The following is a 27690-nucleotide window of genomic DNA, read 5'->3' as shown; positions in this document are numbered from 1 at the left end:
CCTAAAGTCCAAACCTGACCCTCATTTTTCCTCGTGGAGGAGAATTCACCATGACCAGAGTCTTAGCTCCTTAGCTTGGAAGTACAGGATGCTGCCACCTCCTTTCACCTGTATCTTAACATACCCTCCCCAGGGCCTGGGACAACTTTCTGTTCTTTGCCCAATGATCTTAAAACCATATATCTCCCCTTCTTCTTCCAGGAAGTCTTCCCCGATTACAGCCTGGACTGAGCCTGCACTACAGTCCCCAAGGCTTCCCTCATGACTGCCTCTCTGTCTTCTTTGGGTGTCACTATACAAAGACCTGGCTGTCTCCCACAGTCACTGCCCGGCAGAGGTGCCCAGCACAGCCCACACCCAGGTGACCACTCTAGGAGTGTCTGATGACCATCTCTCACCTCATCTCTCTCATCTCTCTCTCATTTCTCACCTCAGAGCCCGAGGGGTGGTCTCTTCTCAGAGAAATCAGTCCCAGACCCAAGACCCCTGTGCCTCTCCCCAGACTCCACAGACAAGAGACAAGGGCAAAGGCCTAGGCCCAAGCTTAGAAAAATAGGACTTTCTTGTTGTGCCCTGGTGCCCCGGAAGCCCTCCCCATCCGAGTTTTTAAAAACCGTGAGCAATTTTGGTGAGTCTGAGGCTAGGTGCCTCGTGGGATCTCAGTCCTGCTGTCCATGTGTGGCCAAAGAGAGCCAGTAGAGATGACTGCCCAGCTAGGGTCCCGCAGGTTCGTGGCTGGACCCCCAGGGCTCGCAATCCAGCTGGACCACCGTGTGGGCCCTGGGGGCAGTGGGCTCGGAAGTGGGCACCGCAGGCGTGGGGCCCAGGGTGCCATTGGCTGTGAGCAAACACTGCTGACCGGTGCGGTGGTCTTGGCCTTGCCAGGGGGCTGGCCTCCGTGCACCTTGTAGCGCATGAGCAGCACGAAGATGAAGACCAGGACAGAGGCCACGATGACGCCCCCCAAGGCGATGATCATGGTGCCCCCCAAGAAAGGCGCGTGTGGGGCCCCGCAGGGCCGTAGAGCAGGCTCGGTGGAGAAGCGGGCACAGCCCACGGGCCGCGTGGCCGTCAGCCCCGTGGCCCCGTCCTCGTACACAGCCAGCACACACAGATCGTAGGTCCGGCCTGACACCAGGTCGGTCAGCAAGAAGGAGCGGCTGTCTGCTGGGATCATCCTGGAAGACAAGCAAGGGAGGGGTTCAGATCTCCAAAGTGCCCAGTGCCCACCCTCTGCTCCCCCACCCACCCCACACCCTACACACCCAGACTCCTTCTAGCTCCCTGAGTACCCACCAGCTAACACCCCAATTTCCTTCGGTTGGACAGACCTCCTGTCCCTCACCCCGCAAGTCAGTGAGCTAACCTCACTCTAGTTCTAACTTCTCTTCGGCTCCAGCTTGCTACCAAACACTCCAGTGGGCTAGATGCTTCCTTTCTCCGCAGCACACCTCCCGCATCCTTCTACTCCCGTTTCTTTTATTTGAATGAAACTGCCTATCCCGCCACAATTTCAGTGTATGTCCTGGTACAGGGGCTTGAACTCAGGGCCAGAGCACTGTCCCTTAGCTTTTGTGCTCAAGGATGGTGCTCTACTATCTGAGCACCACACTTCTACCACACCACTACTTCTGGCTTTTTGGTGATTAATCAGAGTAAAGAGTCTCCTTGACTTTCTTACTTAGGCTGTCTTTGAACCATGATCCTCAGATCTTAGCCTCCTGAGTAGCTAGGATTACAGGTATGAGCCACCAGCACACAGTTTTATTTGCTTTTTGCCAGTCCTGGGGCTTGAACTCAGGGCCTGGGCACTGTCCCTGGCTTCTCTTTGCTCAAGGCTAGCACTCTACCACTTGAGCCACAGCGCCACTTCTGGCTTTTTCTGTATACGTGGTGCTGAGGAATCAAACCCAGGGCTAAGCCACATTCCCAGCCCTCAATTTTTTTTAAAGTTGTCCCCCCCTAGGTTTTGAACTCAGAGCCTTACACTTGATAGAGCAGCACTCTGCTGCGTCAGCCACGCTCTCCTCCCCACCAGCCCTATTACTTTCAGCATTTTTTTTTTTTTTTTTAGTGCCAGTTCTGGGGCTTGAACTCACGAACTGAGCACTGTCCCTTGACCTTTTTTGCTCAAGGTTAGCACTCGACCACTTGAGCCACAGCTCTACTTCTCTTTTTTTCTGAGTAATTCATTAGAGATAAGAGTCTGCTAGGGCTGGGAATATAGCCTAGTGGTAGAGTGCTTGCCTCATATACATGAAGCCCTGGGTTCGATTCCTCAGCACCACATATATAGAAAAGGCCAGACGTGGCGCTGTGGCTTAAGAGCTAAAGTGTTAGCCTTGAGCAAAAAGAAGCCAGGGACAGTGCTCAGGCCCTAAGTCCCAAACCCCAGGACTGGCAAAAAAAAAAAAAAAGAAAAAGTCTCCTAGACATTACTGCCTGGGCTGGTTTTGAACCATGATCCTCAGATCTCAGCCGCCCAAGTAGCTAGGATGACAGGCATGAGCCAAGAGCACACAGCTTTTTAGCTTGTTTTTTAGCTTGTTTTAGCTTGTTTTTAGCTTGTTTTTTAGCTTGTTTTGTTTGTTTAGCTTAGTTTGTTGTTGTTTTAGCTTGTCTTGTGCTCTTGCCCAGGCTGGCTCAGAACAGCGATCCCCCTACTTCCACCTGCTGAGACTCTGGGATTGCATGCATGGATCACCATGCTCTACCTCTTTGTCCAATTTTGCTGCAGGCCTGACTGACTCCCCTTAACCCTTGTCTCCTTCCCTCCTATTCTACCCACATCCCAGCCAAGCAGTTTCTAATCTCACTTCCAATCTCTCCCCAGACCCTCTCCCAATTTCCCGCTGGATCCCATTTGACTTCTTTCCAGATTTTTAATTTCCCTTGTCCAGGGGACTGATTTTCCTCTAGTGTACAGCAAGAATTCTCTAATCTAGCCACCCAACTCCCCTCTCCCAGTAGTCTGATTTCCTTCTAACCTGCCAATATATTTCCCTCCTGTCTCATTGCCTTAATATTATCATCTCCACAGTCTTGTTTCTCCAGCAAATTCTGCCATTTGAATCACCACTGAGGATTTCTTTCTCTCCATTACCTTATTTCTTTCCAGCTCAGTCATGTAATTCCCTTTTTATCTCTGTTGCCCGGTTTCTATTTATCCTAACTTTTCCTGTTACTCCCACCAGATTTCCTTCTGGTACATTGGAGATTTAACTTGTTTTAGAATCTGTTTGTTTTTATTTTTATTTATTTATTTTTGGGTGCTGGTCCTGGGTCTTATTTATTTATTTTTGGCTGGTCTTGGAGCTTGAACTCAGGGCCTGGGCTCTATACCTGAGTCTCTCTGTGCTCAAGGCTAGCACTCTACCACTTGAGCCACAGTGCACTTCTGGCTTTTTCTGTTTATGTGGTATTGAGGAATGGAACCCAGGGCTTCATGCATGTTAGGCAAGTACTGTACCGCTAAGCCATGTTCTCAGCCCTGGTCCTGGGTCTTGAACTCTGAGCCTGGGCACTATTGCTGAGCTTTTTCACTCAAGGTTGGCACTCTACCATTTGAGCCACAGCTTCATTTCTGGTTTTTTGGTGATCAACTGAAGACAAAAAAGTCTTATGGTCTTTTCTGCCCGGGCTGGCTTTGAACTGAAATCCTCCATATCTTAGCCTCTTGAGTAGCTAAGATTACAGGTGTGAGCCACCAGCACCCATCTTGACTTCTTTTTACCTTGTCTATCAGGTATCTTTTAATCCATTCTGCCCACCTCTGGCTACTTTGGCTGATTTCTTTCTTTTCTTTCTCTCCTTTCCTTTCCTTTCCCTCCCTCCCTCCCTCCCTCCTTTCTCTCTCTCTCTCTTCCTTCCTTCCTTTCAAGAATTTCTTTCGTTCATTCATTCATTCCTTCCTTCCTTCTTTCTTTCTTTTGTCATTGGGCTTGAACTCAGGGCCTGGGTGCAGTCCCTGAATTTATATGCTCAAGGCTAGTGCTCTACCACTTTGAGCCATAACACCATTTCTTATTTCTTTCTTTTCTGTGCTGGTCCTGAGGCTTGAACTTAGGACCTGTCCCTGGATTTTTATTTATTATTATATTTGGGGGGGGAGGGAGGAGATTGTGGAGCTTGAACCTAAGCTCTTTTGCTCAAGGCTAGCTAGAACTCTACCACAGCTTTACTTCCAGTTTTCTGGTGTTTAATTGCAGATAAAAATCTCATGGACTTTCCTGCTAGGGCTGGCTTTGAACTGTGATCCTCAGATCTCAGCCTCCTAAGTGGCTAGTATTATGGGCAAGAGCCACCAGCACCTACCCCCTCCCTGGATTTGCTTAAGATGAGTACTCTACCACTTGAACTGTCACAGTTCCACTTCCAGCTTTTCTCTCTCTTTTTTTTTAATTTTACTGGTTAACTGGAGGTAAGAGTCTCATGGAACTTTCTACCTGAGCTGACTTTGAACCTTGATCCTCCAGATCTCAGCCTCCTGAGTAGCTAGGATGACAGACATACACCACCAGAGCCTGGCTTGCCTGATTTTTTTTTTTTTGGCAAGTCCTGGGGCTTGAACTCAGAGCCTGAGCACTGTCCCTGAGCTTCTTTTTGCTCAAGGATAGCACTCTAACCATAGTGCTACTTCCAGCTTTTTCTGTGTTTGTGGTGCTGAGGAATAGAACCCAGGGCTTCCGTGCATGCTAGGCAAGCACTTTACGGCTTAGGCCACACTCCCAGCCCTGCCTGTTTTTGGTTTTTTTTTTAACCTGTGTGGTTTGATTTCCTTTGTACCTCATCTGTGATTCGGGTATGGGGAGTTCATGGGTGTACCCCCAGTCCTTTGCCACTTCACTCCTCCTCCAAGGTGACCCCCACTCCCCTGTCCCCCCCCCCCCCCCGCACCTGTAGACGAGGATGTCGTCGGCCGAGCTGTTGTACTGGATCTGGTACATGCGGATACCGGGGATGGGCCTCTGATCGGGCCACTGCACTAGGGCGGCGGTGGCCCCGTGCTCGGTCACCTGGACGCCGCGGTCGGTGGGCGGCACGGTGTCGGCCACCTTGGCCGAGGCCGAGGCCGCCGAGGGCGGGGTGAGGGCGTCGGGGTCCCCGTCCCGCGGGGGGTCGCAGCTGGTGCTGTTGGCGAGCTGGGGGGGCGGGGGCGGGCCCACGGTCAGCTCCACGGCCGCCGTGGCCTCGCCAGCCGCGTTGGCGGCGATGCAGGTGAACACGCCACCGTCGCCCGGTTCCGTGACCAACAGCTCTAGCGTCCCGTTGGGGAAGGCCCGGGCCCGGCTGGAGTTGCCCAGCAAGCGGCCTTGGGGCGACACCCAGCGCACTCGGGGCTCGGGGTCCCCCACGGCCCGGCAGCGCAGGGCGGCGGGCCGGCCCGCGGCGACGGCCAGCGGGGGCGACCGGTGGGTCACCACGGGGGGCTCGCACACGAACTCCTCCTCCCCCACGGCCCAGAAGTAGCGGCCCCCCAGCGCGGGCGGCGAGGCGCAGGCCTCCAGGTCGTCCTCGCGCGCCAGGCGCCGCAGCCACACCAGCTCACAGTTGCAGTGCAGGGGGTTCCCCCCGAAGGCCAGCACCAGCGCCGAGGCCGGGGAGCCCCGGGGCCTGGCCAGCAGCGGCAGGCGGGAGAACAGGGGGTCCGGGGGGATGGTGGTCAGGCGGTTCGAGGTCATGTCCAGCCGGGCCAGCTTGTGCAGGCGGGAAAAGGCGCCGGCGGGCACGGAAGCCAGCAGGTTATGATCGAGGCCCAGCGTGTTGACGTTGCCCAGGCGGCCCAAGGCCTCCCAGGGCAGCTGCTCCAGGTTGTTGTAGGACAGGTCGAGATCCTCCAGCGTCTCGGCACAGTCGTCCAGGGCGCCGGCCGCCAGGGCCGCCAGCTGGTTGTTGCTGAGGATGAGGTGGCGCAGGTTGACCAGGCCGCGCAGCTGCCCCTCGCCCAGCGAGGTCAGCCGGTTCCCGTCCAGGTGCAGCGCGCGCAGGGCGCGCAGGTCGGCGAAGGCGCCGGCTGCCACGTGGCGGATGGTGTTCCGGGACAGGCTCAGGTGCAGCAGGCCCGTCATGTTGGCCAGATCCCGGCGGCGGACCGAGGCAATGAAGTTGTCTGCTAGGCGCAGCTCGGCCGCCCGGCGATCCAGCGAGGGAGGCACGAACAGGAGGCCAGCCCCCGGGCACAGCACACTCAAGGGCAGTGACTGAGTCTGGCAGCGGCAGCGGCGGGGGCAGGGGCTGGAGGTGGCCGGCTGAGGTGGAGATGAGGCAGGAGCCAGCGGGAGCAGGCAAAGAAGCAATGGAAAGACGGCCATCGCGGGCGGGGGTGGCCTGCGGGGGGAAGAAGGAAGGCGGTGAGGGCTGGTTGAGGCCCCAAGGGGGAGGCCCCAGTGGAGGTTAGGGCCATTTGAGGCCCTGAAAGAAGGCCTTATCTGAAATCAGGAGAGCAGTGGTCGTCAAATACGGGGTTTTGTTCTGGTCCTGGTCCTGGGGCTTGAACTCGGGTCCCGGGCACTGTCCCTGAGCTTTTCTGCTCAAAGTCTAATGCTCTACCACTTGAGCCACAGCTCCACTTTTGGCTTTTTGGGTGGTTATTTGGAGATATGAATCTCATAGACTTTTCTGCCCAGGCGGGCTTCAAACTGTGATCCCCAGATCTCAGCTTCCTGAGTAGCTAGGATGACAGGTGTGAGCCACCGGAGCAAGGCACAGAGAAGATGGTCAGATACTCAGTTGTGTCATGAAGTCCCAGAGGAAACAGAATGAGCCAAAGGCAGTGAGAGGGAAGGGAAGCGGCTAAAGATGGGCACAGATAGGCAGAAGTTAGAGGAGAGTTGTCAGGATGTGTGCTGGTGGCTCACACCTGTCATCCTAGCTACTCGGGAGGCTGAGATCTGTATGATTGCAGTTTGAAGCCAGCCTAGTCTGCTCACAGACTGGGCTTATCTCCAATGAACCACAAAAAGAAAAAAGAAAAAAGCCAGAAGAAGAGGTGTGGCTCAAGTGGTAGAGTGCCAGCTTTAAGCAAAAAAGCTAAGGGACAGTGACCAAGCCATGAGTTCAAGCCCTAGTACTGATAACAAAAGAAAAAATAAAAAGAGGTGATCAGACCTGGTGAAAAGCCAGTGAGGGGGGAGAAAGGACGGCATCAGAAGCTCTGAGAGATCAGGACAGCTGGTGAGGATGCCGGGAGGTGGTAGAAATGATCAGAAGAACAATGAACCAGACGGAGGCAAAGGCTGGAGATGGTCCGACGGCGATGGGCAGGGGTGAAAGGAGAGCAAGAGAGAAGGAAGGTAGAAGGTGTGAACAGAGATGGGGACAGGGATGAGGGGAGGGGAAAGGGCAGCAGAGGACAGAGGTGGACAAGAGCGATGACTGAGTGCACGGGTGGCAAGAAACAGCAAGGGGTAGTGGTGTCTGAGACCTGGAGAGGGCGTTAAGTGGGGGGTTGAAAAGGTCAGAGAATGGCCTAGCCGGCCACCTATCCCACCCACGTGCTAGAGGCACACCCCTTGGGGATTATCTTTGTCTAGGGGAAATTCCAAGAGTGCCAAAGAGGACCTAGCCCTCATCTTACCTTCACCCCTCAACCCCTCAACCCCCAAACCGGCCCCCAGAGCTCCTCCCCACACCCTGGAGGTCTCACAATAGCCTTACCTGAACTGGAAGCCACCCTGGGGAGCAGAGTCCTCAGGCTCCAAGGGGGTCAGAGGTCAGGGCTCTGGCAGGGGGCATTTGAACAGCCCTTCCCCATCCCCAAGGCTTCTGCAGAGGGAGTGTGGTGTCTTGCTTAAAAATCTGTGGCCATGGAGTCTCCAGACTCTGATACTTAGGGTCCCAGACTTCCAAATATGGGTGCCTCTAAGGGTCCAGTTTGAGAGACTCAGGTCCTCATTCGGGTTATTCTGGGTCAGATCTCCCCAGCTTCAGCCTTGCAATGTCCAGAAGCCAAAAAAGGGAAATTCAAGATATTAGTCCCAAGTCCAATCCTGCAATCTGATATTAGGACTCTGCGTTCAGATATTGGGGTGCTCAATCAGAATGTGGAGGTCTCTAGCTGTAGGTCTGGGTCTGCAGCAAGGACTTCTCTGGTCCACATTTAGGTTAAGGCTTCCTTGGAAGTCCTGAATTCAGATCTTGGAATCTGAGGCCTAAATCTCAGGGTTCAGTTCCCAAATAGTGGGTTTCCAGGGTATGGATTTGGCAATCAAGTCCCAGATTTCAAGGTGCCAGGCCAGGCTGAGAATTCAGAGTTCAGCTCCAGATCTGGGGAGGGGCCAACTCAGGTATCAAATCCTGGGGTTCCAGCTCCAAATCTTGGGGTCCATAAGGTAAATGATGGAATTCAGCTGCCAAATCTTGGGGAGGGGGGTAGGGTGGAGGGAGGTCCTATGGACTGAGGAGATTCTAACCCCAGACACTGACTGGGGCTCAGGGTCCAGGTCTTGGTGGAGAGGGAGGGTCTCCCACGGCCGAATCTCAGGTAGCTTGGCTGGTCTTGGTCAGGATCCCCAGGCTCTTCCAGGTCTCTTCATCCAATCTCGGGGTGCAGGACCCTGATGTCGAGGTGCAAGGCCCCGCGCGGCTGGCTTCCCCCTGGCCGTGGCGGAGGAGGGGCCTAGCACGGAAAGGAGAAGAGGGGGATCGGAAGCGGTGGGCAGAGGGGAGGGCAGGCGGGCCGGCCCGGGACCCGGGTGGGGCGAGGCCTGGGCGCAGGTGGATGGATGGATGGATGGATGGATGGATGGAAGGACGGACCGGACTGCCAGACGCGCACAGGCGGGATGGGAGGGGGCCGCAGCGCCGGCAGGGTGGGGCGGGGAGGGCGCAGGGGGAGGGGCCGCGCGCGGAGACCCCTCCCCCGCCGGGGCCGGGGCGGGGGAGCCGGGGCGGGCGGGGAGCCGGGGCGGGCGGACCGGGCGCCGGTGCTCCCGCGGCCTCCGCGCCGGGAACCCTGGGCCACGCGCGTGCGCGCCCGCGCCGCGCCGGCGCGCGCGCCCGGCCTTAAAGGCGCCGGCCCCCGCCCGCGCGCGCGCGCTTAAAGGCGCAGGCGGCCTCCACCCGCTCCCCTCGGAAAGGCGGCGCCCCCGGCTCCCCTCTCCACCCCCATCCCCCCCCCCCCTGCAATCGCCCCGGCGGCGCTGTGGTGAGCCCGGATCCCTGCAGATCCAGAGACACTTGAGACAAAGAGACAGAGACAGAGAAGGAAAGAAGGTGGGCCTGGATGGAGAGGCAGATGGGAACAGAGCTGCACCGGGACCAGGGAAGACTCAGAGACGGAGAGGGACAGGACCTGGGGTTCTCCGGACAGTGCCCGGCATCCAGACTCCCCTCCCCCAGCCTCTCCCCGCCCTTTGGTGCCAGTCCCGGGGCCTCAACTCAGGGCCTGGGCCTTTGTCCCTGAGCTTTGGTTTGTTCAAGGAAGCTTCTCTACCGCTTGAACCAAAGCTCCGCTCCTGGTTTTTGGGTGCTTCCTTGGAGATAAGAGTTTCATGGACTTTCCTGCTTGGCCTCCTCGCTTTGAATGGTGATCCTCAGATTTCAGCCTCCTGTGTAGCTGAGGTGACACGTGTGAGCTGATGGTGTGTGTCCCTTTCTCCCCAGTCTCTTGCCCTTTGATCCCAGCTCATTCCTCTCTGGGGTGTCCTATCCACAGGGGAAGTCTCCCTACCTGGGCTCAGCCCGGCAACAGGCCTGACCTTTCAGGGGAGACTCCTTTCCACAGCTGCCAAGGGCAAAAGTCGGCTCCTAGCCTCTGTTCCCTGTAAGTTGAGGACAGACTGCCAGACACACCTGACCACAGGCCTAAGGGTGGGGATAGGAAATGGATCAGAGATGGGTGGTATCAGTATGTTCCTGTCTTCCCTTCCTTCCTGACAGCCCCACTGTCCACGCATGACTGTGGTTGGAATTGTGTTAAGACAGGAATCACCAGAGCCAGGACGCTGGTGGCTCACGCCTGTCATCCTAGCTACGACAGAGAGAGAGAGAGGAGAGAGAGAGAGAGGAGAGAGAGAGAGGGGGGAGAGAGAGGAGAGAGACTATAGCGATGGTTTACAACCCCGGCTTGAGAACTTGGAGTAGCACACAGGCAACCTGATCTTCTGTTCACACGGGACCCTGCCTCGGCAAGGGTGGCCTGTGAGGGCATAGCCATATCCTTCTAACCCCAGGGGTCCTGGAGCCCCTCCTCAGGAACCCCACCTGGGGCTGAGGGTGGGAACAAGCTGCACCCTGGCTTATCTCTAGCATTGCTGAAACTTCCAGAGTAAACTTTAGGCTCTCCCCACTTGTGTGTATTGAAAAATTACAGCTAGGGCTGGGAATGTGGCTTAGCGGTAGAGTGCTTGCCTAGTATGGATGAAGCCCTGGGAGGTTCGATTCCTCAGCACCACATAAACAGAAAGTGGCTCTGTGGCTCAAGTGGCAGAGTGCTAGCTTTGAGCAAAAAAGAAACTCAGGGACAGTGCCCAGGCCCTGAGTTCAAGCCCCAGGACTGGCAAAAAAAAAGGAATTAACTCAGCAACACTGATTGATTTTGAGGGTAATACTTTTGTATGTGGGGCGGGTGTGTGTGTGATATTGGGATTGGAACTCAGGGCCTTGAGCTTGCTAGGCTGGGGCTCTACCCCTTGAACCATACCTCCAGCCTATTTTTTAACTTATTATTTTACAGATAAGAGTCCAGTGAACTTTACTGTCTTGGCTGGCCTTGAACTACAGTCCTCGAGATCTCAGCTTCTGGAGTAATTAGGATTACAGACAGGAGCCACTGTTACCTGGGCTGAAACCAGAATTTTTAGACCCCAGGTCCAATTCAAAAAGTTCCTCATTTCAAGTCTAATCACTCGCCCCTAAAAGCCAAAAAAATTAAAAAGGCGGGGAGGGGCACCTAGCCACCAGTGGCTCACACCTGGAATCTTAGCTATTCAGGAGGCTGAGGTCTGAGGATGATGGTTCAAAGCCAGCCTAGTCAGGAAAGTTCATGAAACTCTTACCTCCAATGAAAACCAGAAGTGGCGCTGTGGCTCAAAGTGGTAGATTGCCAGCCTTGAACAACAAAACTCAGGGACAGCATGCAGGCACCACAACCAACAACAACAAAAAAGCAGGGGGAGGGGAGAGAAGGGGGTGGATGAGAGTGGAAAAGGACAGAGAAAGAACATTTATCTCATGGCAGCCACGGGAAGATGCCACTTCAGTACATCTTCAGCCATCTTCAGGGTACAGGCATGAGCTGTAGGTTTAAAAATACAAAGGTCTGGGGACAGAGGTATGCAGAGTGACAACAGTCCCAGGTGTGCAGAGGTGGGCTGACAGCCCCGGTGGGGCCTGGTGTTAATAAGAGCCACTGACACTTGGCTGGTGATTTGGGCCTTCCTGACTTCCAAGATGGCTGCACAGGGACAGCAACGGGCATAGACACAAAATGGAGGCAGGAACGCTTAGATTCTATCCTGCCTTTAGTTAATGCATGGACTCAAGTAAGTAAGTACTTTAAGCCTAGTCACTGGTAGCTCATATCTGTCATCCTAGCTACTCAGGAGTCCAAGATCTGAGAATCGTGGTTCAAAGCCAGCCTGTGCAGAAAAAAAAATCCATGAGCCTTTTTCTCTTTCTTCCCGTTCTCCCCCACCACCCACCCAGTCCTGGGGCTTGAACTCAGGGCCTGAGCACTGTCCCTGGCTTGGCTTCTTTTTGCTCAAGGCTAGCACTCCACCACTTTAGCCACAGCACTACTTCCAGCTTTTTCTGTGTATGTGGTGCTGAGGAATCAAACCCAGGGCTTCATGCATGCTAGGCAAGCACTCTACCACTAAGCCACATTCCCAGCCCCCCATGAGACTCTTATCCCCAATGAACAGCCACCAGAAAACAGAAATGTCGCTATGGCTCAAAGTGGTAGAGTGCTAGTCTTGAGCAAAAATGCTCAAGGACAGTATCCAGGCCCTGAGTTCAAGCCCCACAACCACCACTAACAACAATAATAAAAAAGGCCAGAAGTGGAGCTGTGGCTCAAGTGTAGAGTATCAACCTTGAGTAAAAAAGTTAAGGGACAGCATCCAGTCCCTGAGTTCAAAGTCCTAGCACCACCCAACACAAAACAAATCAAAAGCAAACCAGGGCTATAACAATAAAGCACAAGCCAGAGTGGTCCCACCTTAGATGGGGGAAGTAGGAAGCTATGGCAGCCTTCTCCCCAGGCTCAGTCCCTGCTCCGAGGCTGGGGGGCTTTCTGGAATAGGGATGCTGAGACCTGAAGGAGGACTAGGGGTAAACAGCAGGACCAAGGCTGCCCAGGCTCCTTGGGGGCAGCTGGCCCAGGCTTCCTGCCCCCGGCACGTGCAGCCATGGGGTCCCTGCGTGTCTGGATTGTGCCGGGTGGCTCTGCAGACGCCAGGACTCCTTGTTAGCTCCTGGAAAGCATCCTGATGGGATACCGATGGGACTCAGCTTAATTGCTGCAGTTGCTTAATTGCAACATCTGGAGAGGAGGACAGAAGCCGTGGACACCACAGAAAGAATGAGGTTAAACTGGCTGAGCACTGAGCAGGCCTTGTGGAGAAGACGATAGCTCCTTTCTCCACACACAGCATACACACGGGCATGCACACTCAGACACAAGAACTCATGGTCAGGGTCAGGGATGCACATGTGTGCACACTGAGACCCACGTCTGAGACATGGCACCAGGCATAAGCAGTCATGACTATGAGAACCATAGTCTTCATGCAGATGCTGCCTGCACCCCTTACCCCCGTACAAGAAACAAGATCCACTGAGATGTGGATCCCGTGTACATGGGCACCGGCAGGCCATGCATACACATACATGCAGGTATACCAAATAAAGGAAGTTGAAAAAAATAAAGGCTCTTTAGTCCAGATGTGGTAGTGCATGCCTGTAATCCCAGCCACTTGGAAGGCAGAGGAAGGAAGATGTAGGTCTAAGCTTAAGCCAGGTAAATGTTTGAGACCTTTCTGAAAAGATAAACTAAAGACAAAATGTATTAGGAGCTGGGCTGGGGATATGGCCTAGTGGCAAGAGTGCTTGCCTCGTATACATGAGGCCCTGGGTTCGATTCCTCAGCACCACATATACAGAAAATGGCCAGAAGTGGCGCTGTGGCTCAAGTGGCAGAGTGCTAGCCTTGAGCAAAAAAGAAGCCAGGGACAGTGCTCAGGCCCTGAGTTCACGGCCTAGGACTGGCCCCCCCCCCAAAAAAAAAATGTATTAGGAGCTGAGCACTAGTGGCTCATGTCTATAATCCCAGCTACTCAGGAAACTGAGATCTGAGGATCATGGTTCAAAGCCAGCCCGGGCAAGAAAGTCCGTGAGACTCATCTTCAATAAAACTCCAGAAAACCGGAAGTGGTGCTGTGGTTCAAAGTGGTAGAGCACCAGCCTTGAGCTGAAGAGCTTAGCCCTGAGTTCAAGCCCCAAGACCAGGAAAAAAAAAAAAAAAAAAGGAGGGGCACATGCTAACTAGCAATCAAAGAGACTTTGGGAGCGTGTACAGACCTGCGGTGTAAAGGCTTGCATGCCACAACTGGAGATCAGAGGCTCATTTCACAGACTGACCTCTGAGATTCCAGCCTTCTGGGTATCATCGGCCCAAAGATCAACATCCATATTAGCATAATGCCAGCTGCTGTAACAAATATGCCCCCTCCCTGGATTTCAGTGACTTCAAACAGTCGTTTATTTCTCACAGGTGTCCTAGTTGGTTGGCAGCTGGCCTCACATCTGGTGATTCACACACCAGACTTATTAATATTGTCACTCCATTGTTTCCTGGAACTCAGGACTATCAGCTCCACCTATCAAATAGGAAGAGATAGGATGTACATTTACTTTCTTCTTACAAAAAAATTGTCTCCTGACTTCATTTCTATGCCTCCATTGCATCCATTGAGAAAAAAAAAATCTGCCCATCCCCAACCTCAGCCGCCCAAGTTTCTAGGATTACAAAGTGTGAGCCACTGGCACCCAGCTCTTCTGCCCATATTTTATCACAGATGACTAGTTATATCATTATCTAGTATCCTAGGAGGCTGAGGATATATTCTTAGGCTGGCAGCTCCCTTCCAGCCACAGATACACAAAGGGAATATGAATTATTATGGTCCTAGCATTAGCCACAACCACTTCTGTGACCTGGGAGAACTGTGGGTTGGCCTTTTATCCACTACATCAGATCCTGCTTCAGAAAGGAGTTCATGGTACCGGCCTGACCACTCATTCAATTACTCTGAGATCATGCCATTAGTGTAGATGACCACAAATTTGATCACTTTGAGAGCCAAGTGAACCTGGCTTGATTTGGTCATCTATCTATCATCTCTCTCTCTCTCTCTCTCTCTCTCTCTCTCTCTCTCTCTCTCTATATATATATATATATATATATATATATATATACATATATATGTCTATATATCCATTTATTTTTATGCCTGGGGCTTGAACTCAGCCTGAATGTTGTCCCTGGGCTTTTTCTTTTTTCTCAAGGCTGGTGTTCTACCACTTAAGCCCACAGCTCCACTTCTGGCTTTTTTTTTTTTTTTTTTAGATAAAAGTCTCACAGACTTTCCCGCCCAGGCTGGCTTTCAACTTCAACCCTCAGATCTCAGCCTCCCTGAGTAGCTAGGAGGACAGGTGTGAGTCATAGGTGCCTGGCTGAGTACAGCATTTGAGGACTGGGTACCCGAATCATGAGGGAATAGGCCCTTTTAGGCAAGACTAAAATTGTCTTCTGGTGTTGTTGGGAACTAAAATCCTAGACTCCAGCTCCTGACACAAACCACTGATGACTCAAGTGCTAATCAGAAATCTGATCCCTGTGAACAGAAACTCAAGCTGATTCATGTACTAATTATAAGCCCATGTTGATTGTAAACTTTGTCCAGGAGCAGGGCAAAATCACTAATTTGAAAAGGAACAGACACTGATAATCACCCACTCGGAGAGGTTCACTGGCTAATGGCCATCTTGAGTTGATTCATTCCCTAATTACAATTTCAAGACCATTTTAAAGGTGATAAGATATTCATAGTTTAAAAGAAGCAGAGCCAAAGTTCAAATCCCACCTCAGCCATTGACCAGCTGGAATGTCTTTGGGTGTTAGTCCCCTTCAGTGAGTCTCAACTTCATTCCTAGGAAAGAGTTTGATTATAACTCAAATGACTGCTGAGAGGATTAAGTGAGCTAATGCATATAAAGCACTGAGAGCCAGGAAGTGCTTAGTCTAAGTACTAGATCTAATAACCACACTGTGCAGCCAACAGCTACTGTCCTGATTTCAACTAATCCCCACTACTGGGCTTTCCTCCAATTTCATTACTACCGTTCTTTGATGGCCCAGGCTGGAAGCCTCGTCCTCTGAAATAGCTTTCCGGAGATTCCAAGGCGACTTTCAGGGGTCCCAGCAAACCCACCCCATCCCACCGCCACCCCACCCCGCCCATACGCTTCCTTGCACAATTCCCAGACCAAGGCCTAGTCGCTCAGAGGCCACCTGGGGGCAGCAACACACCGCAGAGCCAAGGCCTTCGCGGTGCATTATGGGACACGTAGTTCTAATGAGTGGGGAGAGGGTGGCTCCAGCCTGATGAGAGAACTGCATTTCCCAGAAGGCGACGCAACACCCTTAGCCTCACCTTGCTCGAGTCTGGAAGGCAGAGAGCTTTTGCCCCCCTCACTGTGCACCCACGGAGCGGTGTGCTGTAGGGAGGCGTATGTGGGGGGGGGGGGGGCGGGGGGATGGTAGAGTGAAGGAGTACGGTTGAGAGTGGCGGGGGGGGGGCGGGGGGCGGTGTTCCTCCGTGTTGGGAGGAGGGCTGTGCTGCGCAGGCGCGGGAGGTTAGCTTGTGGAGATGGGGGCCGGTGTTCTCTGGAGTCTGCAGTTTGTCAGAACTTCCGAGGGGGAGGTGAGGAGAGGCTATGGCTCCCTTTATTTAAAAAAAATAAAAAAATGTATATGTATGTATGTATGTATGTATGTACATATATGGGCTGGGAATATGGCCTAGTGGTAAAGTGCTCACCTCGTATACATGAAGCCCTGGGTTCGATTCCCCAGAACCACATATATAGAAAAGGCCAGAAGTGGCGCTGTGGCTCAAGTGGCAGAGTGCTAGCCTTGAGCAAAAAGAAGCCAGGGACAGTGCTCAGGCCCTGAATTCAAGGCCCAGGACTGGCAAAAAAACAAACAAAACTATGCATAATGTACATATTATATAATGTGTATATATTATATATAATGTATATGTGTATACAATAGAATGTTTATATTATAATATAATTATAATATAATATAATGTGTATATATTATATAATGTATATGTGTGTGTATATATACATACACACACAGACATATGGGCTGGGAATGTGGCCTATTGGTAGAGTGCTCTGGTTTGATTCTCAGCACCATATATACAGAAAAAGTTGAAGGTGGTGCTGTGGCTCAAGTGGCAGAGTGCTAGCCTTGAGCAAAAAAAAAAGCCAGAGGCAGTGCACAGGCCCTGAGTTCAAGCCCCAGGACTGGCAAAAATATATATATATATGTGTATATATATATATATACATATATATGTATGTATGTATGTAGTCGGTGATGGGGCTGATGGGCCTTGAACTCGGCGCCTGTGTGCTGTCCTTGAGCTCAACCATTTCAGCCACATTGCCACTTCTGGTTTTCTGGTGGTTCATTGGAGATAAGAGTCTCATGGATTTTCCTGCCTAGGCTGGCTTCGAACCACAATCCTCAGATCTCAGCTTCCTGAGTAGCAAGGATGACAGGCATGAGCCTCCAGGCTCCTGGTAAGGCTCCCCTTTATTATTAGAGTGAAAATGAAACCAACAGAGTCAGATCAGCAGCTGTCCACCCTGTTTATGGTGCTCAGATCTTGAAAGGAGAAAAAAATCATCTTAGAGTACTGTTTATCCATACACAAAAATAGAATTATATAATAATCCTCCAAGTAACCATCACCCAGCTTCAATTAGTGCCAACCAATGACCAACTTTGTTTTATTTATTCTGCCTTCCCCCGAGTCAGTTTAAAGCAAATCCCAGACATCCTATGATTTCATCCATAAATATGTAGCTCTAAAATAGCAAGTTCTTACAAAAAAACTAAACACTAACCATAATTTTTAATAGAATATAATATCACTCTGGAGGCTGAGGTAGGAAGATGAAAAGTTCAAAGCCAGCCTGGTCTATATTGTGAAACCTTGTCTCAAATAACAAACCTCTCTCCAAATTTCCCTCATTGTCTTATAAATTTCCTTTTTAACTCTTGACTTGTCAAATTAGGATCCAGATAGTGGTCTATAAGGAGGGACAACGCTGTCTGGATTTTAAAATGCAGTGTTAGCTCTGAATCCCGTCAGTTTACCTCAAGGCTTACAAAACTACAGCCAGCCTGGGTGCTGTGGCTCAATCATCATCCCAGCTACTCAGAGAAATGCTACTCAGCTACTCAGCTTCATGGTCAAAGATCAGCCTGGGCAGAAAGTCTGTGAGATTCTTCCTCCATTTAACCAGCAAAAGGCCAGATTGGAGTTGTGTCTCAAGTGATAGAACACCAACTAGGAGTGGAAAAAGCCAAGCAGGGGGGCCCTTGGTACCAACACACACACACACACACACACACACACACACACACACACACACACACACCATTCAACAACAACAACAACAAAAAAAAACCACAGCCAAACTTCAGGAAGGAAGTGTCTACAAACTCTCATTTGGTCCTTCTCCGTCTGCTTCATAGAAATGAAACTTCTTTTGTGTATGTGCCAGTCCTGATACTTCAACTCGCCTGGCTTTTCCCCCTCAAAGCTGGCGCTCTACCGCTTCAGCCACAGCTCCACTTCCAGCTTTTTAGTGGTGCACTGAACATAAGAGCCTCATGGATTTTCCTGCCCAGGCTGGCTTCAAACTGCAACCCTCAGATCTCAGCCTCCTGAGGAGCTAAGACGACAGGCTTGAGCCACTCGTGCCTGGCTAGAAATGAAACTTCTTACAGCTAAAGCTCCTCCTTGTCACTGGACTCAGAAATGAGTCTCCATCCTCAATGCACTGGTCTTGTGGTATGAGCTGCCCAGTGCCACCCAGTGCGGTAGCCCCTGGCCCCATGGATGGCTCTGGGTCACTGACTCTTCATGGAGAGGCACTGCAAGTAGAAAATGCACCCTGGGATCAAACGGTATGTGCATAAAGCTCTAATTTCAAATTCCAGTGCCAACTTCCTTTTCTATATGGCCCCACAGCTGACTAAACAAACAAGCCAACAAATAAATGGAAGATACAATTTCTCTGGAATCTGAATCAATCTTTTGGACTGGATTTGGTCAAAAGAATGAGGTACATGGAATGGTATGAATTTGCCAATAATAGCTCAGGGAGACAGCTTTCCTAACTAAATGAAATTAAGGTTTAAAGGTCCCCCCCCGCCCTTTTTTTTCTTTTTCTTCTTATTCTTTTTTCCCCTCGGTCCTGGGCTTGAACTTAGCGCCTGGGTGCTGTCCCTGAGCTCCTTTGGCTCAAGGCTAGTGAGCTACCACTAGAGTCATAGCACTACTTATGGCTTTTTCTGAGTAGCTTACTGGAAACAAGAATCTCATGGACTTTCCTGCCCAGGCTGGCTTTGAACTGCAGTCCCAGATCTCAGCTTCCTGAGTAGCTAGAATTACAGGCGTGAGCCACCAGTGCCTTGTTGCTGCTGCTGCTGCTGCTGCTGCTTCCTCTTCTTCTTCCTCTTCCTCCTCCTTCTCCTCCTCCTCCTTCTTTTTATTTATTTATTTATTTTTATTATTATTTTTTTTTTGGCCAGTCCTGGGGCTTGGACTCAGGGCCTGAGCACTGTCCCTGGCTTCTTTTTGCTCAAGGCTAGCACTCTGCCACTTGAGCCACAGCACCACTTCTGGCCATTTTCTGCATATGTGGTGCTGGGGAATCGAACCCAGGGCCTCATGTATATGAGGCAGGCACTCTTGCCACTAGGCCATATCCCCAGCCCACCTTCTTTTTATTTTTTAAATGCCAGTACTGGGTTTTGAACTCAGGGCCTGGTCACTAACCCTGAGGTTTTTCACTCAAGGCTGGCACTCTGCCACTTGAGCCATACTACCATTTCCAGCTTTTTGGTGGTTTATGGGAGATGGGAGATAAGGGTCTCACAGACTTTCCTTCCTGGGCTGGCTTCAGTCCTTAGATGTCAGCCTCCTGAGTAGTTGGGATGACTGGGGTGAGCACAGACATCCAGCTAGAAGGTGCCTTCTTTGTTACAGGCTGTAGCTATGTAAATGAAAGTTCCATCAGTGTCTCTAACCTCATTACTGCCCGCTTTCCTCCCATTTCATTTAGCTAAGAGCCCTTTTATCTTCAAGGACCCATTAACATGCCATGGATCTTTTCAAATGCTGGTAGCATGCCTGGTAATTACCAATTTCCTTTTGGACTTTTATTTTCTTTACTAGTGTTCAAAAACTGTATAGTGAAGATCCTTGGAGTGAAATGTTTTCCTGCTTGCTGGATCAGTTCCAGAGTTTAAATTCCTGAAAACCTATCCTTGGATCAGCAGGTAGGATTTATAGTTAGGCTGCCCCAGCCCTTTTATTCCCATTTCCCTGCTGCTGATGGTGAATGGACCTTTCAGTCCCTCCAAGTTGATTGTGGGGAACCTTCTTTCTTTCTTTCTTTTTTTTTTTTTTTTTGTCAGTCCTGGGGCTTGAATTCAGGACCTAAGCACTGTCCCTGAGTTCTTTTGCTCAAGGCTAGCACTCTACCACTTGAGCCATAGCACCACTTCCAGCTTTTTGGGTAGTTTATTAGAGATAAGAGATTCACAGACTTTCCTGCCCAGGCTGGCTTTGAACTGCAATCCTCAGATCTCAGCCTCCTGAGTAGCCAGGATTACAGGCATGAGCCACTAGGACTCAGCTGAGTCTTCCCTTTAATGGGGATAATTATGAAGTCTGATGGCAAAAGACAAGGAGACAGGGAGGGGTGAAAAAATTGGAGCCATTTTGCCCTGACCACCAGACCTCCCTTCATGGAGTGTATTAAGTAAGGAAAACAAGTAGCTATTGTTCACTAAAGAACCTTGGAAACCAGGTGCTGGTGGCTCATTTTTATAAACCTAACTACTGGGGCTTGAACTCAGAGCCTTGAGGTCTTGCTTACCTTTTTTTTTTTTTTTTTCTCAAGTCTGGCTCTTGACCTCTTGAGCCACAGCTCCACTTCTGGCTTTTTTTTTTTTTTTATGGTTACTAAGAGTGAGGAGTCTCATGGACTTTCCTGGCTAGGCTGGCTTCAAACCACAATTCTCTTGATCTCAGCTTCCTGAGTTGCTAGGATTACAGGCGTGAGCCATCTGTGCCTGGATAAGGTCAACTTTTTAATTTTGGTGGCTATGGTGGGTATGTAGTGGTATTTCATTGTGGCTTGCATCTGTATTTCCCTAATGACTAATGGTACTGAGAAAATACCTTCACATGCTCATTATTGTCCATTAGTATCTCCTTTGCATAGTGTCTGCTACCAAATCTCATGGCCACAAGAAATTAGGTTATTCATCTGCTTTCTTTCTTTCTTTTTCTTTGCCAGTCCTGGGGCTTGAACTCAGTCAGGGCCTGAGTACTATCTTTTGCTCAAGGCTGCTTAGCACTCTATCACTTGAGCCACAGCGCTACTTCTGGCTTTTGCTGTGTATGTGGCGCTGAGGAATCGAACCCAGGGCTTTCTGCAGGCAAGGCAAGCACTCTACCACTAAGCCACATTCTCAGCCCTATTGGTCCGCTTTCTATTTTACTTTTAGTTTTTGCAGTGCTAGGGTTCAATCCAGTGCCTCACACATCTTAGGTGAATGTTTTATCTCTGAACTACATCCCCAGCAGCTATTTGCCTGAATTTTTTTTTTTTGAGGGGGAGCCAACATTGGGTGGGGCTTGAACTCAGAGCCTCAGGATCTCATTTTGTTTGTTTTATTGCTAACTGGCTGGTGCTCTACCACTAGGGCTAAATCTTCACTTCTGGCTGTTTTGCTGGTTAATTGGAGATAGTAGTCTCACAGTTTCCTTCACCAGGCTGGCTTCAAACTTTGATCCTCCTGGCTGGGAATATGGCCTAGTGGCAAGAGTGCTTGCCTCCTATACATGAAGCCCTGGGTTTGATTCCCCAGCACCACATATATAGAAAATGGCCAGAAGTGGCGCTGTGGCTCAAGGGGCAGAGTGCTAGCCTTGAGCAAAAAGAAGCCAGGGACAGTGATCAGGCCCTGAGTCCAAGGCCCAGGACTGGCAACAAAAACAAAACAAAAAACAAACTTTGATCCTCTTGATCTCAGCCTCCTGAGTAGCTAGGGTTACTTATAGGCAAAAGGTACCAAATTTGGCTTTTTTTTTTTAACTATTCTTTTTTTTTTTTTTTTTTTGGCCAGTCCTGGGCCTTGGACTCAGGGCCTGAGCACTGTCCCTGGCTTCCTTTTGCTCAAGGCTAGCACTCTGTCACTTGAGCCACAGCGCCACTTCTGGCTGTTTTCTGTATATGTGGTGCTGGGGAATTGAACCCAGGGCCTCATGTATACGAGGCAAGCTCTCTTGCCACTAGGCCATATCCCCAGCCCAATTTGGCTGTCTTGAGTTTTGTTTTCTGTGTGTTTTTTGTTGTTGTTTTTTTTGTTTTTTCCAGTTCTGGGGCTTGGACTCAGGGCCTGAGCACTGTCCCTGGCTTCTTTTTGCTCAAGGCTAGCACTCTACCACTTGAGCCACAGCACCACTTCTGGCCTTTTCTATATATGTGGTGCTGAGGAATCGGACATATATATATATATATGAGGCAAGCACTCTTGCCACTAGGCCATATTCCCAGCCCCCGTCTTGAGTTTTTTTGTTTTGTTTTTTAAGAGTTTTTTCAGATTTCTTGGGGTGCAGCTACCATGGGCCAGCTGACCTGTCAGGCACCCCGCCCCCCTCCCCCCAGTTCTTGGCCTGGGGCAGGGAGAGGCTAAGGCCCTTTGCAAGTCTCCTGTGGAGGATTCAGCCTGGAACCTTCTGAGTTCCTCCCTTTTCATCCTTTTCCTTCATCTGAAGGTGTGTGTGCACGCACACACACTGGCCAGAGAATAGCTCAGGCTTGTCTTCTTTGGTCCCCACCATCAGTTTTATCAGTTATAAAAACATTCAAGGGCTGGGGATATGGCCTAGTGGCAAGAGTGCTTGCCTCGTATACGTGAGGCCCTGGGTTCAATTCCCCAGCACCACATATACAGAAAATGGCCAGCAGTGGCGCTGTGGCTCAAGTGGCAGAGTGCTAGCCTTGAGCAAAACAAAGCCAGGGACAGTGCTCAGACCCTGAGTCCAAGCCCTAGGACTGAGCAAAAATAAATAAATAAATAAATATTCAAATATGTCACTTCTGCAGGGAGCTGGTGGTCACACCTGTTATCCCAGCTACTCTGAAAGCTGAGATCTGAGTATCACAGTTCAAAGCCAGCCTAGGCAGGAAAGGCCATGAGCCTCTTATTTCCTCACATGGTACCTGTGAACCCCAGGTCTTAGTCTGAATGCCCAGCCTGATGTTGCCGGAGAGGCCATGGAGGCTGGCCAGGGTGTGTTTTTGTGAGGATATTGGGGCTTGAACTCAGGACCGTAGGTTCTCATGTTGCTCCAAGTTAGGACTTTCCGCTTTGGGAACAGGACAAGCCCGGCTCTGAGACTCCTTACAGACTCTGCAGCCCTCCCTGCCCTCCGCTGGCACCCCACTTCTGCCATCCTGTGACCAGTACCCAACTTCCCCTTTGTCTCCGGAGCCAGCCCAGAGGGTGGGCTGTGATGGGGGCGGGTGGTGGAGGGGCTTCCTGCAGCTGGCTCTTCGCCCGCACCCTGACCTCAGGTTCCTCCTTGGCAGCCTTGGGGGTGAGGTGGCCCTGTCTCCTCCCAGCTGCTTCCTCATTTGGCAGCCCTGCCCTGCCCACCTCACCCCTGCTCAGGGGTCACCCACACTCTTCTGTGACGTGAAACTCTCACCCTCACTCCTCCTCTTCTTCTTCCTCCTCCACCACCACCATTTTGTCTTCTAGCTTCCATCCTCCTTGCTTTCTTTCTAACATTCAAGCATCTGGTGGTGGTAGTTGTTGTTGTTGGGGGGTGGGGTGGGTCTTGGGTTCCATTTTTACCTTCATTTGCTGTGTGGCCATGGGCAAGTGTCTTCTTTACCTCTCTGGGGATTAGAACATCTACCTCAGATGAAGGTTTGGGGATGAAATGATTTAATACTTGGGGCACAGGATGTCCCAAGCCGATGGTTCATGGCTCTCCTTGGGAGCCATGGACATCACAAAGCTTTTGATTACAAAGTGATGATTAGGGCTGGGAATGTGGCCTAGTGGTAGACTGTTTGCCTGGTATGCATGAAGCCCTGGGTTCAATTCCTCAGCACCACATAACCAGAAAAAGCCAGAAGTGGTGCTGTGGCTCAAGTGGCAGAGTGCTAGCCTTGAGCAAAAGAAGGTCAGGGACAGTGCCTAGGTCCTGAGTTCAAGCCCCAGGACTGGCAAAAAAAAAAAAAAGACTATAGGGTATTGGTGGCTCACACCTGTCATCCCAGCTACTTGGGAAGCTGCGATCTGAGAATTGCCTGGGAAGAAAAGTTCATGAGACTCTTTTTCCAATGGACCAGTGGAACTGTGGCCCAAGTGGTAGAGCACCAGCCTTGAGGAAAAGCCAAGTGAGAACCTAAGATTCTGAGTTCATATCCTAGTATAAACACACACACACACACACACACACACACACACACACACACACACACACAAATAGTTACAGCAGATTCTTAGAAAAAGCTGACAATTGCCAGGCCATATTCTACGAACATTACAGGACAGGAACTGTTTTACTCCTGATCTTATGGATGAAGAAGAGGAAGCCCAGAGAGGCTGAATGACTAGCTCAAGGTTGCCCAGCCAGGATGAGGCAAAGCAGACTTCAGTTCCATTCCAATGACCTCTGACTTTTTCCTGGCCAGCTGTTAGGCTCCTGGGGCTTCAACTCAGGGCCTGAGTGCTGTTCCTGAGCCTCTTTGTGATCAAGGCTAGTGCTCTGCCATTTGAACCACAGCACCACTTGCAGTATTGGAGATGAGAGTCTCATGGACTTTCCAGCCTGGGCTGGCTTTGAACTGCGATCATCAACTCTCAGCCTCTTGAGTAGCTAAGATGACAGGCATGAGCCCGGCGGGTCTGATCCCCCCTCTGGGGTTGTCTGTCTGTCCCTCCTCTTCCCGGCCTGTCCCCTCCTCCTCCTCCTGTCACCACCCATCTCACACTTCCTCCTTCTCCTTCGAGGCCACGTTTCATCCTACTGGCCCCTGGACTGGGGTGTCCAGCAGCACCCCGACATCATGGGGCCCCCCAAACCCTCCTGGTGGTTTTTGCTCCTTTCTCTCCTTCTGACTATGGATGGTGAGTTGCTGGCTTCTGCTGTGGACACCCCTGAATCCTTGGGGTTCAGCTAGGGGGTGGGTCAGGAAATGGGGTAAGAGCAGAAAACCAGAGGGAAGGGCCAGTCTAGAGAGCAGGTCCCCCCAAAAGCCTGCGGGACCCCCAAGACTTGGCTGCTGGCTGAAGCAGGCGGAGGGGACACAAAGGGGTGTCCCTCACTGCACAAGCCAGGGGAGGCGTCACCCAGCCTCGGTGTCAGCTTCATAGGTCTCTCCACCTTCCCCGGAATCCCTACTCACCTCCAGTCAGACCTCTGTGCCTCAGTTTACCTCCTTCTTTCTCCTTAGGTCTCATTCCTGTCCAGGCCCAGAGCGGTAGGTATAGGTCCTATAAAGACCTCCCAAAGATCTCCCCTTCTCTTTCCCTCCCTTCCTGCTCCCCCAAACCCTCCCTTCTGGCTTCCACTGGCCTCCCCTGACTCCCGTACCCATTCCCAGAATGCAACTGCTCTCCCGTGAGCCCCGGTGTGCTGGCTGGCATTGTGCTGGGGGACCTAGTGCTGACCTTGCTCATCGCCCTGGCTGTGTACTCCCTGGGCCGCCTGGTCCCGCGGGGACGAGGGTCTGCAGAGGGTGAGCCAGCTGGCTGGGGGGTCGGGGGAGAAGAATAGCCAATGGGGTGGTGATGACGGGGTGCCATTGCCTCTATTCCTGGCTTCACCCATCCATCTTGCACCCTCTGTCAACCCTCCCTTCCCTGCAGCGTCTAGGAAACAGCACATGGCTGAGACCGAGTCACCTTATCAGGTAAGGAAACTAAACTCTTTGGAAGCTTAGGGGGCTGGATTCCATTTGGCGGGCTCCTTCCTCTGATGATCTTTTCCCTTTAGGAGCTTCAGGGTCAGAGACCAGATGTCTACAGCGATCTCAACACTCAGAGGCAGTATTACAAATAAGCCTCAACCATACCCTGATGCCTGGATCCAGCCGTTCCTGAGGTCCACCCAGTTATGCCTGCCAACACCTATGAAGATAGGGATCCACTGGGTGCCCAAATAAATAATGGATCATGAAAAGAATTGGTGATGTGTGAGTTCCTAAGAGGGGAGTTGTGAACCCAGAAACTGCTAAGTGGAAGGGAATCTTTGGGAAGAAGAAAATAAGAGATTATTGTTTATGCCATTGCTTTATTCCAGTGCAAAGGGGGGGGGGAGAGAGAGAGAGAGAAAGAATGAAAGAATGTGTGTGTTCTATGTTCTATGCTCTTAGGCCAGCTCCACCGTCCAGGATGAGAAGGTCAGAGGTCACAGGTTGATCAGCCACGGCCAGGCATGTTAATGTAGACTGTCCCATCTTCTGGGGTGTGGAGAGGAAAAGCATAAAGCCTGACAGCCACCCACTCTCCCCTTTGCTGTGGGGACCCCCTGCTTCAGGGGCTTCCGTGGGGTGGGGTGGGGGTTCCCCAGGCACCTCCCTTAGGGGTTCCCCAGTCCCTCCTCCAGGCTTCCTCCGGGGTCTCCCTCCATGGGAACCCCCCCACACCTCCCTAGGGACACCATCTGCTCTTGGGGCCCCACCCCATCCCTACCCTCACCTTGGGGGGACCGGCGGTGAGCTGAGCGAGCGCAGGCAAACACCACCCCCACCATGACCAGGGACATGACTGCATCAGCTGCCACGAGGCCGGCCAGCAGCGGCAAGGACAGGGGCCCACATCCGGAGCAGGAGCCTGTGGGGGGGGGGGGCGGGCCAGGAGCTGCTGAGGGGGGCGCAGGCAGAGGGGGGACGCAGAAGGGCAGGGGGGTGGGCCATCCCCCTGGGAGGCAGCTAGGGCTGGGAATGAAAGGAGAGATTCTAGGGGTATCAGGGAACCCCCTGAGGGAGGGGAGACACTACGCACTGGGTAAAGGGGGATACAGACAGCGTGGGGTCACAGATGGCCAGATGGCAACTGGAAAGGGCTGCAGACCCTCTGGAGGCTTGGATTGAGGGCTAGGAGGTGAGCTGTGACATCTGGGGTGCCGTGGGACCCTCGAGGCCAGGCGAGCGTTAGGATGGGACTAGCCCCCCAATGAAAGGCAAAGCCTGAAGAAAGGGGGTCAGAGCCTCTCACCTGGGGGTGTCTGAGCTGCAGCCACTGTGGGAAGACAAGAGAAAAGGGGTGAGGGAGGAGGTGGTCCCACAGCTGGCAGCCGGGAGGGGGATGGGTGTCATAGCACAGGGCACTCCCGGGGAAACAGGAAGTGGGGATGTGACCCAGCCATGACTGACTGGGGAGAAAGGGCTGCAGGGTCCCCTCCTACACCCCAAGGCTCCATGCTTTCAAGGGCACCCCTCCCCCTAGCCCTTTATCACACACACACACCCCCAGGCTGCCACTCTCATTCTGCTGGCTTTACCTGGGAGCAAAAACAGGAGCAGGAGGAAGCCTGGATGCCCCATGGTGGGCTGCGGCCAGAAGAGCCTGTGGTCCCAGAAGTCCCCAGAGATAAACGGATGTCGCTCTGCCAGTGACAAGGCCACCTACTTCCGGGGTGTGTGTGTATCTTATGGTTGTCTTTGGGGAACAAATGGGGGGGGGGTCAGAGGGCCCAGGGACACTGCTGTGACTATCCAGGTGTGAGTTGACCAAAGCTTTTCCATCCAAGCCTGGCTTGCTCTTACTGACCACTTGAGCCACAGTTCCACTTCTGGCTTTTTGTTGGTTCATTGGAGATAAGAGTCTCATGGACTTTCCTGCTCTGGCTGGCTTTGAACTGCGATCCTCACATGCAAATCTGAGGGCTGATGGCTTGAGTCTGCTACCTAAAGCCAAAAGACTGGGTGTGATCACCAAGGAAGTGTGTACAGACAGAGGAGACTCCATTTTCACACACACACACACACACACACACACACACACACACACAGAGAAAGCCACCAGTGAAGGAGGAGACGGGGAAGTTCTGACCCAGGAGCAATGTGGACAGGGAAGTCAGTGCTAAGGAAGGTCACCAAGTAAGAAGAGAGAACTGACCTGCTTTGGGGCTGGGAATTCCTACCAGCCTTCACTCATGGCACACAGCAAAACTGTCAGTGGATTATTTTCAATAAGTAAATAGTGCTGGGTATTGGTGGCTCACTCCTTGTAGTCCTAGCTACTCAAGAGGCTGCGATCTGAGGATCATGGTTCAAAGTCAGTCTGGGCAGTAAAGTCCATGATCTTCTTATCACTAATGAGCCATCAAAAAGCTAGAAGTGGAT

General features: G+C 51.8%; 3 protein-coding genes across 4 annotated transcripts; 1 reads left to right on the top strand and 2 right to left on the bottom strand.

Annotated features, from left to right (window-relative positions):
• Window positions 1-544: 544 nt before the first annotated feature.
• Lrfn3 (leucine rich repeat and fibronectin type III domain containing 3) lies at window positions 545-8645 on the bottom strand. Its single transcript, XM_048329812.1, is given in 4 exon segments — window positions 545-838; window positions 841-1178; window positions 4897-6327; window positions 7657-8645. Coding segments are annotated over 3 exon segments (1878 nt in total). The 5' UTR covers window positions 6312-6327; window positions 7657-8645; the 3' UTR covers window positions 545-713.
• Window positions 8646-24315: 15670 nt separating this feature from the next.
• LOC125368412 (transmembrane immune signaling adaptor TYROBP) lies at window positions 24316-25517 on the top strand. Its single transcript, XM_048369371.1, has 5 exons — window positions 24316-24469; window positions 24796-24822; window positions 24946-25080; window positions 25211-25254; window positions 25338-25517. Exons 1-5 carry the CDS (start codon window positions 24409-24411, stop codon window positions 25401-25403), a joined length of 333 nt encoding a protein of 110 aa, XP_048225328.1. The 5' UTR covers window positions 24316-24408; the 3' UTR covers window positions 25404-25517.
• A 189-nt stretch (window positions 25518-25706) lies between these two features.
• Window positions 25707-26944, bottom strand: Hcst (hematopoietic cell signal transducer). Of its 2 annotated transcripts, none has more exons than XM_048329617.1 (4): window positions 26847-26944; window positions 26561-26584; window positions 26042-26176; window positions 25707-25803 (listed from the first exon to the last, which is right to left on the bottom strand). In XM_048329617.1, exons 1-4 carry the CDS (start codon window positions 26887-26889, stop codon window positions 25763-25765), a joined length of 243 nt encoding a protein of 80 aa, XP_048185574.1. In that variant the 5' UTR covers window positions 26890-26944; the 3' UTR covers window positions 25707-25762. The 2 variants fall into 2 exon arrangements, with proteins under 2 accessions (XP_048185574.1, XP_048185575.1); XM_048329618.1 differs by having other exon boundaries at window positions 25707-25800.
• Between the last annotated feature and the right edge of the window lie 746 nt (window positions 26945-27690).

Source organism: Perognathus longimembris, chromosome 20 (assembly GCF_023159225.1).
Source record: "Perognathus longimembris pacificus isolate PPM17 chromosome 20, ASM2315922v1, whole genome shotgun sequence".
Taxonomy (NCBI): domain Eukaryota; kingdom Metazoa; phylum Chordata; class Mammalia; order Rodentia; family Heteromyidae; genus Perognathus; species Perognathus longimembris.
Note: the sequence above shows the minus strand (reverse complement) of the source record. Positions and strands in the feature narration are given on the sequence as shown.